This window comes from Rutilus rutilus (genome assembly GCF_951802725.1).
Source record: "Rutilus rutilus genome assembly, chromosome: 22".
NCBI classification, from domain to species: Eukaryota; Metazoa; Chordata; class Actinopteri; order Cypriniformes; family Leuciscidae; genus Rutilus; species Rutilus rutilus.
The window spans coordinates 13,024,102-13,044,269 of record NC_140227.1 but is presented as its reverse complement, the minus strand read 5'-3'; the positions used below and the strand labels follow the sequence as shown (position 1 = coordinate 13,044,269).

At 36.8% G+C, this 20,168-nt stretch overlaps 1 protein-coding gene across 1 annotated transcript in view; it reads left to right on the top strand.

The window, feature by feature from the left end:
• Positions 1–20,168, top strand: part of wdr18 (WD repeat domain 18) — a 106,335-nt gene that overhangs the window by 15,865 nt on the left and 70,302 nt on the right. Inside the window, exon 4 of the mRNA XM_084394513.1 lies at positions 8,254–8,395. Coding sequence (XP_084250639.1) covers positions 8,254–8,395 — 142 coding nt within the window. The remainder of the gene's footprint in view (positions 1–8,253; positions 8,396–20,168) is intronic.

The following is a 20,168-nucleotide window of genomic DNA, read 5'->3' as shown; positions in this document are numbered from 1 at the left end:
CAATAGAACATCTTTGGGATGTGGTGGAACGGGAGCTTCGTGCCCTGGATGTGCATCCCACAAATCTCCATCAACTGCAAGATGCTATCCTATCAATATGGGCCAACATTTCTAAAGAATGCTTTCAGCACCTTGTTGAATCAATGCCACGTAGAATTAAGGCAGTTCTGAAGGCGAAAGGGGGTCAAACACAGTATTAGTATGGTGTTCCTAATAATCCTTTAGGTGAGTGTATGTATATATATATATGTATATGTACAGTATATATATATGTATATGTACAGTGTATATATATATATATATATATATATATATATATAAATAACAACAATTAGAATGAAAACTGAAATATAAAAGTAAAAGCTAATCCAACATATTAGGCCCTAATACATAGTATATATAATATGATAATGCTAACACTAATACTAAAATAACACTGATGTGGACTTTCCAAAAACGTAATGATAATTTTTAATCTTTAACAAAAACAATGATTAGGATGTGCAACTACTTTTTAACTTGGTTACATGCCATTACATTTAAACACTTTCTTGAGAATTATATAAAAGTTTTTCAGAATAGGAAACAAACACGAATACGAATAGGTGGTTGAGGAGATTCCCCCCTTCTATGTAAAGTGCGTGCTTATTATTATTATTATTATTATTATTATTATTATTATTTTTAAGAACTTGGCACATGTTTTTTTTTTTTCTTTATTGTGGACAATGTCATTAACCCTCTTACCTGGAAAAAGCTTCTCCCACTCAGTGGCAGTTGTTCAGCTGGCGCATGCTCCTCTGGAACTACATGACTTCACTGGGATCACATTTTGTTGTTTGCCTGATGCATTCATGTTTATCCTTAGCAACACACTAGGCTCTTATTGATTCATTAAGACAGCCGCTTAATTGTGTTTGCCCGTAAACGTCACCCCTGTTCCGCACTCAGGTTTCTGCTGTAAGTTGAACCGTGTTGTTTGTGTTGACTGACCTTGCTGCTGAGCGAACATCGGCAAGCACAGCGCAGCATGAAGAATGAAGCGCTGTGAAGAACGAGGGGAATCTAAAGTGTGAGAGGTTGACACAGGCTCACCGGCAGATGCAGGACAGAGCGAGTGACCTCAAAGTGATTGCAGTGGTTTGCACACATTCTTCTTTTTTTAGTTTTTACAAGCTTTTATGTCGACCCAAAGTCACAACAGATGTAAAATCTTACATCTTTGTTTCCATTGTTTTTTTTTAAATATTATTTAATTGTTTTTGCTGATATTGCCCATGCATGTTTTATACATAGCATAAAGGCTATGTAATTATATACATATTTATTTTTCATAAACTTAGACAAAATATCCCAATATACACGTTTTTATGGAAAATTTTCAGTTTAGAAAGTGAGTCAGAGAGTTGATTCAGTAACTGATCTGATGCAGTGAGATCATAATAGTAAAGGCATTCTTCAGACTGTTTCAAACTGAGTCTTTTTGAACTTTGTTTTTAACAAAGATGTTACATTATAGATCTAATTACTAGCTTGTTTCAAATTTTCAAAGAAAGAATGTAAGTATTTCTAACAAACATAAAAATAATTGTTTTTTACCATTTCACAAAGTTCTTTATGATGTCATAATGTCCGTTATGATGTTATAATGGCCTTTAATGGTGGCATATTGTCCTTCATTGTGACATTTTGTCCTTTAAGTCACCGTGGCAATTATGGTTTATATATATATATATATATATATATATAAACCATAATTGCCACGGTGACTTAAAGGACAAAATGTCACAATGAAGGACAATATGCCACCATTAAAGGTGCCACCTTGGCAAATATAGTGCCACCACTATATATATATATATATATATATATATACAGTGAGGAAAATAAGTATTTGAACACCCTGCTATTTTGCAAGTTCTCCCACTTGGAAATCATGGAGGGGTCTGAAATTGTCATCGTAGGTGCATGTCCACTGTGAGAGACATAATAAAATAAAATAAAAATCCAGAAATCACAATATATGATTTTTTAACTATTTATTTGTATGATACAGCTGCAAATAAGTATTTGAACACCTGTCTATCAGCTAGAATTCTGACCCTCAAAGACCTGTTAGTCTGCCTTTAAAATGTCCACCTCCACTCCATTTATTATCCTAAATTAGATGCACCTGTTTGAGGTCGTTAGCTGCATAAAGACACCTGTCCACCCCATACAATCAGTAAGAATCCAACTACTAACATGGCCAAGACCAAAGAGCTGTCCAAAGACACTAGAGACAAAATTGTACACCTCCACAAGGCTGGAAAGGGCTACGGGGAAATTGCCAAGCAGCTTGGTGAAAAAAGGTCCACTGTTAGAGCAATCATTAGAAAATGGAAGAAGCTAAACATGACTGTCAATCTCCCTCGGACTGGGGCTCCATGCAAGATCTCACCTCGTGGGGTCTCAATGATCCTAAGGTGAGAAATCAGCCCAGAACTACACGGGAGGAGCTGGTCAATGACCTGAAAAGAGCTGGGACCACCGTTTCCAAGGTTACTGTTGGTAATACACTAAGACGTCATGGTTTGAAATCATGCATGGCACGAAAGGTTCCCCTGCTTAAACCAGCACATGTCAAGGCCCGTCTTAAGTTTGCCAATGACCATTTGGATGATCCAGAGGAGTCATGGGAGAAAGTCATGTGGTCAGATGAGACCAAAATAGAACTTTTTGGTCATAATTCCACTAAACGTGTTTGGAGGAAGAAGAATGATGAGTACCATCCCAAGAACACCATCCCTACTGTGAAGCATGGGGGTGGTAGCATCATGCTTTGGGGGTGTTTTTCTGCACATTGGACAGGGCGACTGCACTGTATTAAGGAGAGGATGACCGGGGCCATGTATTGCGAGATTTTGGGGAACAACCTCCTTCCCTCAGTTAGAGCATTGAAGATGGGTCGAGGCTGGGTCTTCCAACATGACAATGACCCGAAGCACACAGCCAGGATAACCAAGGAGTGGCTCTGTATATATATATATTCCATATATATATATATATATATATATATAGATATAGATAGATAGATAGATAGATAGATAGATAGATAGATAGATAGATAGATAGATAGATAGTGAGGAAAATAAGTATTTGAACACCCTGCTATTTTGCAAGTTCTCCCACTTAGAAATCATGGAGGGGTCTGGAATTGTCATCGTAGGTGCATGTCCACTGTGAGAGACATAATCAAAAAAAAAAAAATCCAGAAATCACAATGTATGATTTTTTTAACTGTTTATTTGTATGATACAGCTGCAAATAAGTATTTGAACACCTGAGAAAATCATTGTTAATATTTGGTACAGTAGCCTTTGTTTGCAATTACAGAGGTCAAACGTTTCCTGTAGTTTTTCACCAGGTTTGCACACACTGCAGGAGGGATTTTGGCCCACTCCTCCACACAGATCTTCTCTAGATCAGTCAGGTTTCTGGGCTGTCGCTGAGAAACACGGAGTTTGAGCTCCCTCCAAAGATTCTCTATTGGGTTTAGGTCTGGAGACTGGCTAGGCCACGCCAGAACCTTGATATGCTTCTTACAGAGCCACTGGCTGTGTGCTTCGGGTCATTGTCATGTTGGAAGACCCAGCCTCGACCCATCTTCAATGCTCTAACTGAGGGAAGGAGGTTGTTCCCCAAAATCTCGCAATACATGGTCATCCTCTCCTTAATACAGTGCAGTCGCCCTGTCCCATGTGCAGAAAAACACCCCCAAAGCATGATGCTACCACCCCCATGCTTCACAGTAGGGATGGTGTTCTTGGGATGGTACTCATCATTCTTCTTCCTCCAAACACGTTTAGTGGAATTATGACCAAAAAGTTCTGTTTTGGTCTCATCTGACCACATGACTTTCTCCCATGACTCCTCTGGATCATCAAAATGGTCATTGGCAAACTTAAGACGGGCCTTGACATGTGCTGGTTTAAGCAGGGGAACCTTCCGTGCCATGCATGATTTCAAACCATGACGTCTTAGTGTATTACCAACAGTAACCTTGGAAACGGTGGTCCCAGCTCTTTTCAGGTCATTGACCAGCTCCTCCCGTGTAGTTCTGGGCTGATTTCTCACCTTTTTTAGGATCATTGAGACCCCACGAGGAGAGATCTTGCATGGAGCCCCAGTCCGAGGGAGATTGACAGTCATGTTTAGCTTCTTCCATTTTCTAATGATTGCTCTAACAGTGGACCTTTTTTCACCAAGCTGCTTGGCAATTTCCCCGTAGCCCTTTCCAGCCTTGTGGAGGTGTACAATTTTGTCTCTAGTGTCTTTGGACAGCTCTTTGGTCTTGGCCATGTTAGTAGTTGGATTCTTACTGATTGTATGGGGTGGACAGGTGTCTTTATGCAGCTAACGACCTCAAACAGGTGCATCTAATTTAGGATAATAAATGGAGTGGAGGTGGACATTTTAAAGGCAGACTAACAGGTCTTTGAGGGTCAGAATTCTAGCTGATAGACACACTGTAAAAAATTTCTAACCCTCCCAAATCAAAAATTTCAAGTGACCAATAACATCTAAATTTTTCAATTGGCCCAAGTGAAATTCTGTACATTAAAAAATTAAATGTACAGATTTTCACTTGGGCCAATTGAAATGTACAGAATTTCACTTGGGCCAATTGAAAAATTTAGATGTTATCGGTCACTTGAAATTTTTGATTTGGGAGGGTTGAAATGTTTTACAGTGCAGGTGTTCAAATACTTATTTGCAAATATTTACTTATTATTATTTTATATATATATATATATATATATATATATATATATATATATATATATATATATATATATATATATATATATATATAATTTTCTGGTAAAACAGTATTTTATAGAGACCTGGATCACTGGAGAAACTGGGGATGTTGATATATATTAACCTATATTCTAAAAGTATATTTACATTTGGATTTATTTAGTTAAATTAAGTTAGATGTTTTTTAATATAATAAAATTATTTTAAGTCATCCTGTGACCTCCTTGGAAGATTAGTGAGTTGAGAACCACTTTCTTTTCCGTGTTCCGCTCCGTCTCGCGCACAATTGAGAGTGCGAGTTTGTCAACGTTTTTTTTTCTGTGAGTGTGGAAAGACACGTTTGGCTAAGTGGACTGTCACTCGCACTCAAGTCACTCGCACATGCACTGTTGTACGCGCACCAGACACAACAATTTCTGCATGAGGACGGTGTGCGCGGATGTCCTCGTGCCCTCTTGATGACAAAAACTTCTGAAAGTATACTTTGGGCTTTAGGCTTTTATGAAAACTCAAGTAAGTGATTTGTGGATAGAAGGCATTGACCCTCACTCATGAATATGAAACTCATTCAGTTCAGATCATAAATTAACCACACTCTCTCACATAAAAACACAGATGTGTATCACAGATGTTGTTTAAGACAGGTCGGCCCCTGAGCTTACCCAGCGGTGCTGCGTCATGCAGTGGTGCTGACAGAATGGGGTTCAATTCTGTCTCATCTCACTTTATCTGTCCTTGTTTCCATCTGGATCTCCTTCTCTTCTCTCCATCTCTCTCATTCAATCAATCATTTTAAAGATAATGACTCTACATTCTAACAAGTTCAGTTTACTGAAATAAATGTTTGCCTTATTTTTGCAAAGCAAAAGTGAAGTTAAGTAAATGGTATCAGTTAAGAAAGCAAACTCTTCCTGCATAATGGAGTATTAGACAGTTTAAAAAAAATATCTATCAATACTGAGAAGAAAACAAGAAACAAAAATCTCAATTTGTAAAAAGGTTCAACACAGGTTCATTGGAAAAAAACGTTTTGCAAAACTCAAAACATACAAATCACAGCAGTTTCCAGCTGAAATGAACATTTGAGAGAGTAAAACCGCAACAACTTGTATTCCTTTTCACAGAAAATTATGATTAAAGGGGCAAATTATCAGTTAATAAAGACTTATTCTTATGCAATTTCTTACACAATACCATGTTATGGCCTCAAAATGCCTCATTTGTAAACTAATACATTTTGACATTTGCATCACATAACCAGATCCATGTGTGGCTTTTCTAAAGTTGTAAACTTGCTCAGTATTTCACTCGCATTCGCGACTAAAAATAGATGTGTGCGAACTGCAAAATGTATTTAGGTGCACGTGTGCGGATACATTTAAAAACATTTTTTTAAACAACGACGCTGTCTCTGCACTGAACAAACGTTGTCCGTTGAAAAAAAAATAATAATCAGGTAATCCACACAAACGCGCATTCTAGGCGGTTTACACCTGGCCACTTAATGCGCTTTCTCAGATCCGATCGTGAAAAGACCAGGGCCCGGTTCCCCAAAACGTTCTTATCGCTAAGTAGTTCTTAACCTATTCCTTAACCTCTCTCTTAACGTTATGGCACGATTCCCGCGTAAAAATCCCTGGCCAAATTAGTACCTACTGTTTTTTGACAAACAGGTCGTGTGGTAATTGAATTGCCGTCTGAATCCACATCTCTGAGTTTACAAGAAGAGATTCAAAATCCACTGTTTAAATCCTTTTTGATCACTGCCGAGCACCGTACGTAAGATGTACACTTTTATTACTGAAATGCTGGAAAGTATTTCCAAGAACAATATTTCATCGCAGCTCCACCTCAGTGAACAAAAATGGGAAAGAAGAAAGCACATACAAATTTGAAATGGTTATTATGGCAGCAATATATGATACAATTTAAAAATATGTAGGCTAGGCTATTATAGGCTATTATAGTTTGGATAATTTTTTATAATATCCCATGAGTCCTAATAAATGCAATTTCAACTATTTCTGAAGTGCTTCTTTTATAAAGAACACCGCTTTCTCACATAAACAGCCCCTGCACGAGAGAATAATTGATTCTCAAGCCATCGATATCAACCAATTCAGCACCATCGCCACGGACAGCGCCGGGTAATGTCGCACGTAAAAAGGTATATCTTAAGCAGCTTCCTAAGGTATGGTTCGGGGAACACACCTAGAAATGGTATACCTTCAGTTAAGTTATACCTTAAGAGTGTTCGTAGCGCGCTAAGAGTGAGCGTTATCGGGGAACCGGGCCCTGGTGTAAATGCCCTCCGAAACGCATTTGGGAAGGATTCAAATCCGATCGCTCAAACCACTTCAGGAGGAGGTCTACAGGCCCCTAGACACCATTTAAAAAAAAAAAAAAAAAAATTCTCAAGTTACCGAGCTAGATGCGCAACATAGTAGTCATTATTTCAAAAGACCAAGTGCAGAAACTGAAGTTACGACCGAAACAGTCGACACTGAGGAAGATATGGAGTAGTAAGTCCACAAAAACTTAATTTTCGAGGACAACTTAATGTACCGCAAGTACTGCAAAGAGCAGAAGCAAGCGGCCTTTTTTTTTTTTTTTTTTTTTTAGCACTTTATACTTTATTGAGGTGTTCATACTTTTTATACATTTGGAAGTAAAACTAATTATATATTTATTAAAGGGATAGTTCACTCAAAAATGAAAATTCTGTCATTTATTATTAATTCTCTCCCTCATGTCATTCCAAACCCGTAAGACTTTCCCTCTTCTTCAGAATACAAATGAAGATATTTTTGATGAAATCTGAGAGATTTCTGTCCCTCCATTGACAGTTACGCAACTACCACGATTCAAGTGATGAAGGATTTTGAAAGTCTGACAGTAATCAGTGTTGAGTACTGTAAGGTTAACTCTGCCTGGTTTAAATTGGTGTGAAAACTGTTTGAAAATGATTAACAGTTGAAAACATTCGTTAGAAATTTACAAAAGTTATCAAAAAGTGATTAAAGGTAAAAATAAAAAAGTGATTTAAACTGATGAAATGTAATCAGTTACATTACTTTATTAAAGTAATTGAAATAGTTACCCTACTTATTACATGTTAAATAGGGAAACTTGTAGGCTAATCTGTAACCTATTACATTTCCAAAGTAACCTTCCCAACACTGGTTACAAACTAGTACTTGCAAGGTCACACCACACACCACGAGGTCATTGATGTTTGTGTGGAGAGTTTGAATATCAATCTTATTATTACACTTGCACCCAGTATATTATATTTTAATATTTCACATTCATCAATTTAATTAACTCGTCACACACATAATGTGATAGGATTGATGACACTCATAATTAATTCTTGTTGTCCTGAGCATGTCATTTATAATAAAGACTTCATAATGGCGAGTTAATAAAAGATGGTGTGTTGTGTTTCAGTGTTGTTCAGCTGGATTCGTCCCGCACACCAGAACCTCGTCACATTCTTTCCCGCCACTCCCTCCCCATCACCGACATCCACTGTGGCCTGATGGGACCACAAGCCCGTGTTGCCACTGCGTCCCTGGACCAAACCGTTAAGGTGAGTTTTGTTCGATCTCTCCTCATATGACCATAAAGGATGTAAATCGCATACATCGTGATATCTGACATTAATGTTTATATTATAGTAATTATAATCCTATAACAGGGTCCCGGGTGTCCTTAAAAAGTTTAATATGTCTTTATAAAAATGTCCTACATTCAGTTTTATCAAATTTAAGATCACAAAATGTCTTAAATATATTAAATGCAGAGGTGCATTTAAGAAGTACTTGAAAATTATGCTTAAAGGGATAGTTAACCCAAAAATGAAAATTAGCCCATGATTTACTCACCCTCAAGTCATCCTAGGTGTACATGACATTCTTCTTTCAGACGAATACAATCGGAGTCCAAAAAAATGTCCTGGCTCTTCCAAGCTTTGTAATGGCAGTGAATGGCTGTTTCTGTTTTGAAGTCCATACAAATCTATCCATCATAAAAGTGCTCCACACGGCTCCGGGGGTTAATAAAGGCCTCCTGAAGTGAAGAAAAATTTCATTTTTAACACGTTACAAAATTCTAGCTTCCGGCCAAATGGCCATACGCAATCTACTTACGCCTAACACATTAAATATATAGATTATCGGTGCAGAAATCTGGTTATTGCTTTTCTTTAAACACATTATTGTATCAGCAAAATCCAGTAATCTACAATTTCATTTCATTAATTTGTGTGCAATCTATTATATTTTTAAAATGGAAGTTTACTTAATACTTTTGTGGTAATAAACAAATTGTTGTTGATTCAGTACTTTTTGAGTCCATGTAGTGCTCAACTAAATTAAGTCATATTCATATAAAATATAATATAACATATTCATAAAAATATGTATATAATTAATATAATATAGTATATTATGATAAATATAAATCTATATCAATTTGACATTGTTTGGTAAAACCTGTTTCAATAAAATAAAATAAAACAGAACATAATATAATGGAATATAATAGGGGTATTCTGTGTCAACTCAACCAGAAGTTGTATAAATTAAGTATTTAAAATATTAAATGTCATGGATTATTTGTCGAGTAATGCACTATTTTATAGTGGGAGTGACAATTTTCAACTAAGATTAGTAGCATAATTTTGTGGAATGACTTTAGAATTATGTTATATTTTTGCACAGATATTGGTAGGTATTTTAGTCAAATCTCCTTGTTGAATTGTATGCAAATAGTGACAGTTAAAAAATGGGTTCAAGTTTGCATGCATGACTCTCAAGAAGTCTCTCAATATCTTTTTTGGTGATGATTCTAAAACTTCTCTTTTGGTATCTTCATTTTTAAGGCCCTATATGGTTCAGCCCCAGACATATATATTTGGGGTTTTCAATGTATTGTTGAATGTTACCCATTTTTTTAATGCTTGAAAACAAAGTTTCAGAAATTTGTTTGATTTGACACTAAATGACTAAATAAGAAAAATAATGTACAGATATTTCCATTTCCTGTGTTAAAACAGGGACTTTGTCAAAGAAACGCTGACTGTTGAAACAAAATCTTTTTTTTCCGGGAAAGCCTTAAATTAATTACGTAGCAAAGTTTTCAAAATTTAATTCAGTGTTTTTAATTTTTTGGTACTGTCTAAATCAATCATAGATCAATAAATAAATAAATAACATTTAGGCAGCGCTGTGCCTGCATAGTTGTAGATGTTTAATACATCTGTTTGTGTCAATTTTTTGTCCAAATAACATTTACTGTAAATGTCAGACCACTTTTTAAAATGCATCTCCACATCCTTATAGTCACATCCACTCACTCATCTATGTGCTTTTTTTAATGCCATCTCCCAACATTTTTTTAATAAGGGATTCAGTTTTTCAAAAATCACTTGAAAAGCATTAATATTTATGAATTCATATTTCTCTGTCGTACGCACCTAAAGCGTTCTCACTTGTAATCCAATTTTTAGCTTATTTAACTTGCTAAACTCTCATGATGACATCAAGAAATCGGGTCATGAATGGGGCACTTGGCTTAATGATGTGCTGTCGTTTCTTCCTTGTTTTATGTGGGAAGATGCTCTTATATTAATGTTTGCAGTGATGAGACCTTGGATTGTCATTCAGGGGAAGTTTGCATCCCATTTGTGCTTTCTCTGTTGATGTGCACTTTTTACAGACCTTGTTAGGCATTTACAGCAATCCTGTCTTCCAGCTAAAACACTTTAAAAGGTGTAATTTTGTTTTAAACTCACAATAATGCATGCTTCACCTTCCTCAAGTTTGAAACTTTGCTGAAATGTGATTTTCCTGCTAATGAATATGACATAGGGTCAGTAAGTGTCTGGGCAAGAAGCAAACTGCATAAGCAGCAAGTAGTAGTAGTAGTCCCTGTGCTGCTGTTCACCGCTCTGGGCAGTTTCTCCTGGATGGCTTCAGGCTTCAGGCGACATGCTTGATTTGACTGAGAAGACTATGTAATGATCAGTGCAAAAGAGAATGATGTCCCTGAGGGAGGGCTGGAGCCCATTGCGATGGGCAGTATGGGCAAGAACGTACTGTTCCACCTGCTCTATGAACTAAACTTGATTTCAGAGATCCATACAATATTAGACACATCTGATCGTTCACACCAGTTTAAACCTGTTCTATGGTCGACTGATAGTTAATAGGCTAATAAATATACAAATGAAGTCAATTTAAAGCAGTACATAAGTGCGGCAGATAAGTAAATAATTAAATAGACATTCCAAAAACTATTTTTCTAAAATATATTTGTTAATTTCATTAACTTAATCACAGGGCTACATTCTGTGCATATATATATATATATATATATATATATATATATACTAGGGCTGGGCGATATGGACCAAAAGTCATATCCCGATATATTTAGGCTGAATATCGATATACGATATATATCCCGATATTTTTTCCGCAAAGTGAGAGCAAATGTTCAGTCAAAGTCAAAGCCAAATATGACATGTCACAAGTAGTTTTATTGAATAGTTCTATTTCAGTGAACAGTTGCAAAATCAAATTAATAAATTATAAACAGGTTTCTTCACCTTAGGGCTGCACGATTATGACAAAAATCATAATTGGCGATTATTCCCTTGGAATTGTAATTTATTAATTATGATTATCAAAGTTGACATTGAATATAAACAAATTTTGTGTAAAAATGTTATAATTTGCTTATATATAGCCTATATATATATATATATATATATAGGCAAATTATAACACGTTTACACAAAATTTGTTAACACACACACACACACACACACAAGTACTGTCCCCCTTTACTTAACATAAATTGTAAAAATATGACTAGTAAAGACTAGTACAAATAAATAAACAGTAGGCCTATGCTAAAGCTATTAAATAGCAGTCCCAAACTAGTTTTTGTTAATACAATGTGGTATGACTGTAGTGACTCATACGGTATGAGTCACTACAGTCATTTAAAAATATAAAAAATAACACAAAGAAAAATAAGGTGGCATTTTGGGGTTAATATGGGAACGACAGTTGCCATGGTGAATACACAATATTAACAATAACTGTTAATGAAACATGGAAACTGCTCAGGTGAATAGAATGAAAATCATACCTGCATTACTTTTATTTCGTGTAATTTACAACGTAGTGGCGTTGCATGCTCGTAGTTTCTTTTGCACTTTATATAGCCTACAGTGAAGCGATACACAGCGCGCGCCGCCGCATCTGCGCGTGCAATTGAAGAGGGTGCGCTCCGAGCACAGTATAACGGCTGAAAGGACAAGAAAGTCCGTGTTTCTGAGGTGAAAAACTTTATTTCCGCGTACACTTATGTCACTGCCTGGTAGTTCCTATTGTGCTGGGTTTTCTGAAGTAGTCATGATTCGCCTCTCATAACATAACGCTCTAAACACGCACGCAGAGTGGAAGGAGGGGCGGACTATTTGAAAATTGAACTATATCGATATATGCGATATGGTCTAATTCCATATCGCATTTCAAAATATATCGATATATTTTTTATATCGATATATCGCCCAGCCCTAATATATACACACACACACACACACACACACACACACACACACACACACACACACACACACACACACACACACACACACACACACACACACACACACACACACACACACACACACACACACACACGTATACGTGTATGTGTGTATATGTATATGTAGTGAGGAAAATAAGTATTTGAACACCCTGCTATTTTGCAAGTTCTCCCACTTAGAAATCATGGAGGGGTCTGAAATTGTCATCGTAGGTGCATGTCAACTGTGAGAGACATAATCTAAAAAAAAAAAATCCAGAAATCACAATGTATGATTTTTTAAAACTATTTATTTGTATGATACAGCTGCAAATAAGTATTTGAACACCTGAGAAAATCAATGTTAATATTTGGTACAGTAGCCTTTGTTTGCAATTACAGAGGTCAAACGTTTCCTGTAGTTTTTCACCAGGTTAGCACACACTGCAGGAGGGATTTTGGCCCACTCCTCCACACAGATCTTCTCTAGATCAGTCAGGTTTCTGGGCTGTCGCTGAGAAACACGGAGTTTGAGCTCCCTCCAAAGATTCTCTATTGGGTTTAGGTCTGGAGACTGGCTAGGCCACGCCAGAACCTTGATATGCTTCTTACAGAGCCACTCCTTGGTTATCCTGGCTGTGTGCTTCGGGTCATTGTCATGTTGGAAGACCCAGCCTCGACCCATCTTCAATGCTCTAACTGAGGGAAGGAGGTTGTTCCCCAAAATCTCGCAATACATGGCCCCGGTCATCCTCTACATGTATGTGTATATGTGTGTGTGTGTGTGTACATACATACATACATACATACATACATACATACACACATATATATGTATATGTGTAAAAACAAACACACAAAAAAACAGGGGTTGGACAATGAAACTGAAGTTCCGGTACTGAAGTACTTTTTTTTTTTTTTTTTATACCAATTTTATGAAATTCGTTTGAACAAGATTACATTACATTACATATTATGTAAAAAAAACAAAAACTTTGGGTTTTTTTTTTTCAGTTTATTGACTTTTTTTTTTTTACAGACTCAATGACTCATATAGGCCACTGGGTGGTGGCCTATATGAGATATGAGATATGCCTCGCTCTCAAGCACATGCAATAAAGCTTGCCACAAAACACTGGCAAAAATAGCCGGAAGAATATGAATGTGGCAGAAAAGAATTGCAAGGAGACATTTTAATTGTTTATTAATAAACTAGTGTTTTCTGAGTCCGTGTTGGCGAGTGCGTGTTGCGCCTATAGAGAGAAATGCACCTTTCATTTGGATCACATAAAAAGAGTTTTTTTTTTTTTTTTTTTTTTTATTGATTCGTTTAAAAGTAGACATTTCAAGCTTTCTGTATGCCTATTTCTCATGTCTGTGAGGCAAGTAGCCTATATGCCAAGTTTCGGTTAATTTGTGACACGCTCCAGTTCTTCTTGCAGTTAAAGACGGAGCAACTTTCTGTTCTTAAGTTTATTCCGTGCACTGTCAGGTGCTTCATCAGATTTGTCGTGTTGCCGGTCTTGGCAGCAATTATCTTGTCGCAAATATTGCACTGTTAGCATCGAGCCTGGTGAAATGTTGCTACACTTTTGATCTATACCACATCTTTTACATCTATGGGGGTTAGGACGCATGCACACTACAGCCTCACGTGTGAGCCACGTCTCTGGGCGTAACCGGCGTAAACTAGTGTTTTTCCTTAATGCCTCGCCACAGCCAATCATGTTGCATGCTTATTGGCTCACTGAAGTTAACGATATTAATCCCTTAGGTATCGAAATATGGTACTGTAAACCCGTCTAAATCGTCCCAATGGAGGTTTCCGATAGAACGGGTGAAGGTCTCTGCGCGTTACTGTCTTTCCACGTGGCAAAGTAATTTAATTCCATTTAAGCTTTTATCTGACTCCATTTTATCACGACCTCGAATTTAGGTTAGATTGCCGATTGGTTATTGGTCAATTATATAATAGTTTAGCAATACATTTGATTGTTCTATTTAACTCTTTACTTATAATTTACCCATTCACATTAGGAAGCTATGTTGTCCTCACGTCCTCAAGTCCTCATGCCTTGTGTGCCTCACAATCACAAGCTCGCCAGCTTCGATCACCAGAGGTAATTGCTATATACCTGAGATCGGTCGCATTCACACTTATACAATCAAAGATACTTTGGTATAGCCCCCGTGATTGCATACACTTGAAATTAATGTAACGTTTACTTCAGTAGAGGACTGGCCACTACTACAGATATAAGTCGACCAACTTCCCACGCACACTTATCTAAAGTAACATTAAATTAAAACAGAGGTAAGAAGACACACCCAGATTTAGGTTGGTCAAGCAGCACTTTTGCTGCCCTAAACGGAAATTCACTTCATGTTTTTGCAAAACCAAGTACACTTGAATTGGTGCCAAATATTAGTCGTCACTAATCTGATGCAAAACTTGCAGTAACATACAACTCCGTTTAATCTACTTGGGGAAACAATTTCAGAGTCAGTCGGAATAAAATCAAATGTAACAATTTATTATGTCAGGTAAATGTATCATGCCAAGTTCATAATCAGTTCAAAGATAATAAATACAAAACATCAAATGCTCTGGAATAAAGAGAGAAGATGCGAACCTGACATTATAAAATACATGATGCGGAGTGTTTCGCATACACTCCATATCACGGGCTAATTTGAGTTACAAATCGCCCGAGCCTTCTTCAGCATCTCCCTTAATACTCAGACCAAGGCAGAAAACCTCTTTTCAAATAGAAACATGAGTTCACGGTGAGAAATTTGCATTAATCACCGTCCCAGACTTACTGGGGACAGAGTTTGTTTTTTCATGGGGGCACACCCACAACAGTTAACAAGATATCTCTAAACTCTCCACACCTTATTACCTTCTTGGTTTACTTCTGTGGGAATGAGACCTTTGTACCAGTCGCACTGAGACATTTCAAATGATACCAAACATGTATAATACTGTATGATAATTGTTCATACTAAACCATATAGATTTTTGGGTGAATTCAGGTAGGGATGGGTGAAGGGAATGATGTATAAATAGGGAGGTGATCAACTCAGGTGTGATCGTGTCTCGAATGGGGATGGTAATATAGCAAGAGAGTTCAAATATTAATTTCCTTTGTTTTCTCAGAAAGTAGCCCATTCTTCCAGATTCTCCAGTCTTACAGTACCGAACGACAAGAGATTTTTTTTTTTTTTATACTCAATGGTATCGAGGCAATTCGGTCGGTGCCTAAAAGTATCGAACTCGATAATCTATGGTATCTATGGCTAATTTCCCTCTTTTAAAAATATAGCCTTAAAAGGTAACAAAATATAAAAGAAACAAGAATGACAGACCATTTAGGCCAAAGTAGGGGTGGGCGAAGATGAAAATCTTTATTTAATTATTTTATATTTGTTATTAAAAATGCGAACAAAGATGCAAATACAATATAATATACAAATGAAATAAACAGTGCAGTAAGTTTATTTTTTCACAGTAGGTGTATTTAACAGTCGAATTCAAGTAAGAAATTGAATAAACAAGTGTAAAAATAAAATGCTAAATAGACTTCACTGTATACAATATATATATATATACACTGATTCTTATTAAATGTGCTGAAGTTATTCAGAATAGGCAGTAAGTGATTTTCCCCTTGTCTTTTGTTGTTTGATTAACATTAATCACATGCGGCACCAGGTTTAGGCTGTCACTTTAAGACCTCTTGCACAGATCTAATATACAGACACGCATCCGGTTTTCTCCCATATGTTTCTGTAAATAGTGTGAAACATGTATTGTTCTCTGAGTCCACCTTCACTGTCTTTCCCACATCCGTGAGAGTTACGGTGTGGAGAAGCCCCAAAGAGGCTTCACACCCCGGGCTGTTGCTGTGCAGAGTGAAGCACGGGCGTGGATCAGTGATGGTTTGGGCTGCAATATTATATGCAATATATATGCAATACTGTGCTTGATGGGCGCGTCACTGCCAAGGACTACCGAACCATTCTGGAAGACCATGTGGGCCCAATGGTTCAAACACTGTACCCTGAAGGGGTTGCCATGTTTCAGTATGTTAATGCACCAATACACAAAGCAAGACTTGTGACAGAATGGTTTGATGAACATGAAAATGACGCTGACATTCTCCCATGGCCTGCACAGTCACCAGATCTAAATATTTTTGAGCCACTTTGAGGTATTTTGGAGGAGCAAGTCAAAAGACTTCCACCAGCATCACATATTGACCTGGTCACTGTTCTGGAAGATGAATGGCTCAAAATCCCTCTGGCCACTGTGAAAGACTTGTATCTGTCATTCCCAAGACCACAGACCATTGATGCTGTATTGGCCACAAAAGGAGGCCCTACGCCATACTAAAAAAGTTTTGGCTCTGTATGATTTTATTTTTATGCTTGAAAAAAAGTCTCTCATGCTTGTCACAAATTTTATTATAGTTATATAATAATAAAATATATATAAAAAAATTAGTATATATTTTTTATGTTTTTATTTTTTATTTTAGTATATTTTTAAATGTAATTTAATCCTGTGATGCAAAGCTGAATTTTCAGCAGCCATTACTCCAGTTTTCAGTATCACATGATCCTTCTCAAGAAACATTTATTCTTATTATTGTCAATGTTAAAAAAACAGCTTTGCTGTTTAATATTTTGGTCGAAACCATGATAATTTTTTTCAGGTTTCATTTCCTCGTTCAGAATATAATTTTTTGTAAAATTAGAAATGTCTTTACTGTCACTTTTTAACGTGTCCTTGCTGAATAAAAGTATAATTTTCTTAAAGACTTAACCCAAAACTTTCAACTTTATATATTGTTTACATAATATATAACAAATGTATTTATTTAAAGCTTTAGTCCTTAACTTTTGGCGCATTAGCAGTTAATAAACAGAACTACATGCGTCTTGCAGAAGAACATTGTAGCTGGAGCAACTTCTCTCTGTTTATGTCTATGATGAGTCACCTAGGTACAGTTGATGGGGAGTGCCAAGAAGCATGACTTCAGTTTTGGAACTATTCAAGAACAGGAAGTTCCTAGACATCCATATCTTAATCTCTGAAATACAATTTGATAGATGGGATATGTCCACGTCTTAGCCTGGTTTTGAGAGAATGTAGATCTCAGACACCAGTACAGAACCAACCTCTGATCTGTGGCCATCCATAAAAACAAAGTGACTGCGATCAGAAAAATAAGATCTGAACCAGTCCAGGGGTCTCATTTATAAAACTGTGCGTAGGATCCTTACTAAAAGTGTACGTGTGCTCGAAAAATGGCGTACGCCAACAAATATTCAGACTTATAAAACCGTGCGTTTGCATAACCTGCGCAGAATTCCCTTAATAAATCCCAGTCAGCGGAAGATTGTGCGCACATGCGTCTCTATCCTGTCTTCACCCCGAGCTTACAACGCCTCGTTTTATTATGCATATCCTCATCTGCATATCATTTGCATATGCATATTCATGCATGTAATACCATATTTAACAGTACAAGACATTAGGAAAATACGAGATACGGACGCACCGTCACATTAAATTGCTAAAAATCATTTAGCAGCCTATCCTTGCCTTGGTTTTGAATAAATAAATAAAATAGTATAAAACACATTTCAGAGAAAGTTTTTCTCAATCTTTTCCACTGGCCAAATAGTATTTTTAAGTGATTTATATTTTTAATGGAAACCGATAGGCCTTATTGTACATTATTTGCGTGAAAATATTTTCTCATACAATCTGCTATTATTATGGTAAGCAATCCTCACTGTAGTTAAAACATTAAAACACAGCATGCCACAGGAAAAGTGTTCTAAAGCATCGCATCCACAACAACTATTTCTATTTATTAGAATATAATTTTTTTTGTAACTTCTCAGTAATGATTTCATGTAATTTAAGTGCTTAACTCCATTAATGAGAATGGCATATTTAATCTAAATGCATATATCAGATGTAAAACATAGTTTAAATCATTATTTTATTTATTAGGGGCCAAGCACCGAAGGTGCGGAGGCACCTATTGTAATCGTTAGTGTTCCTATTATTCTTCTTCTTCCGACTGGGAGTCTATGGCAGCCCATAGAACCGATTGTGGGATAGTTGTAATGGTTTGACATTCTGATAGAGGACAGTCCAAACATTAAATACACCAATTTTGGTGTGTCTAAGTCATTCCCTCTAGCGCCACCACCTGTCCAAAGTTTCACTCATATTTACGCTAATAACTTTTGAACCGTAATGCCAATCAACAAAATTCCTGAGCTCATGACGATTCGATTGCACCCTATGACGTCATTTTCCGTCATGAAAATGTTTCCGCCATTTTGAATTTTCCAAAAAAACAACTTTTTCAAAACTCCTCCCTAGGCCTTTACTCCGATTTTCACGAAAATTTAACCAGATCATCTCCAGACCATGCCGACAAAAAGTTATGGAATTCAAGTTGATTCTCCAAACCGTTTTCGATAAACCCACAAATAAATTTTACGTAGCGCTTGCGAAAACACACGAAAGGCTGTATCTCCGCAACGCTTTATCGTATTCAGACCAGACTTGGTACATGTCATCACAAGCAGGACCTGAGGCTACATGCACCACCTACTGGTCCGGAGATATGAAAAATGGATATTTTTGTTTATAACTTCTGAACAGTTTGTCTTTAAAATTGGTCTCGTTAGATTCAGGGCAACATGCTTCGACTGATATCCAAATTTACAGATAGTCAAGCCGAGAACATAGATACCAAGTTTTCCTTATTTCCTTATTCAAAACCTACTTTTTCAAACTCCTCCTAGATCGTTTGTCCGATTTTCACCAAAATCGAATCGTATCATCTCTAGACTGTGCCAATTAAAAGTTATGGATTTCAAGTTGATAGACGAAACTGTTTTCGTATAGCGCAGCAGCAAAGTTGAGGCATGATGTCAAAAGGACTTTCAGGCTTTATCTCTGCAATTCCTTGACATATTGACACCAAACTTTGTATGTGTCATTGTCAGTTCACTCTGACCACATCACATCAGTTTTGTAACTGCGCCACCTATTGGTCGAAAGTGATAATCTATTAAATCATATTTTTAATTACTGTTTATATGATTTTTCAGCCATTTTGCCTAAATTCCTCTTTAAATGTCTTTAATTGCTCATTGTTGCAGTTGGTCTGACACTTTCAGACATGTCTTGTCGTCTTATTCTGCTTGGCCCGATAATTGCTGCTTGGAGCTATATTTTAAACTGTTATGCTACAATCAGCTTCACTAAACGGCCCAATGCGCTCGCTAGCGCGTACATTTAAGAAGGGATGGGTGTTTTCTTAAAGTGATAGGCTTGAGTGAAATTATATTTGTATTATCTTGCTGTATATGTGTAATTTTCTAAAAGTGACCCAAAAGCCATTTAACTCCAGCTCACCATCGGTGTCGCCAAACTGCTTTTTCTCCAAAATGTTCGCACGCATGGGTCAGAGTTTTCTTGCAGATGCGCAAATTTTCCCATCAAGTTTGTTTTTATAAATCACAACTTGTGCGTCGGAAGTTGCGTACGCCTCTTTCAGGACCTGTTTTGTGCGTACGCAACGGTTATAAGTGAGGCCCCAGAGCAGTCTCCGTTACACCAAAGACAGATTCAAGTCGACTAAGTAGTAGTAGTAGTAAGTGATCAACAGTGTCGAAGACTGCACTTAGGTCCAAGAGAATAAGGATTGACAGAACCAGCGTCAGATGCT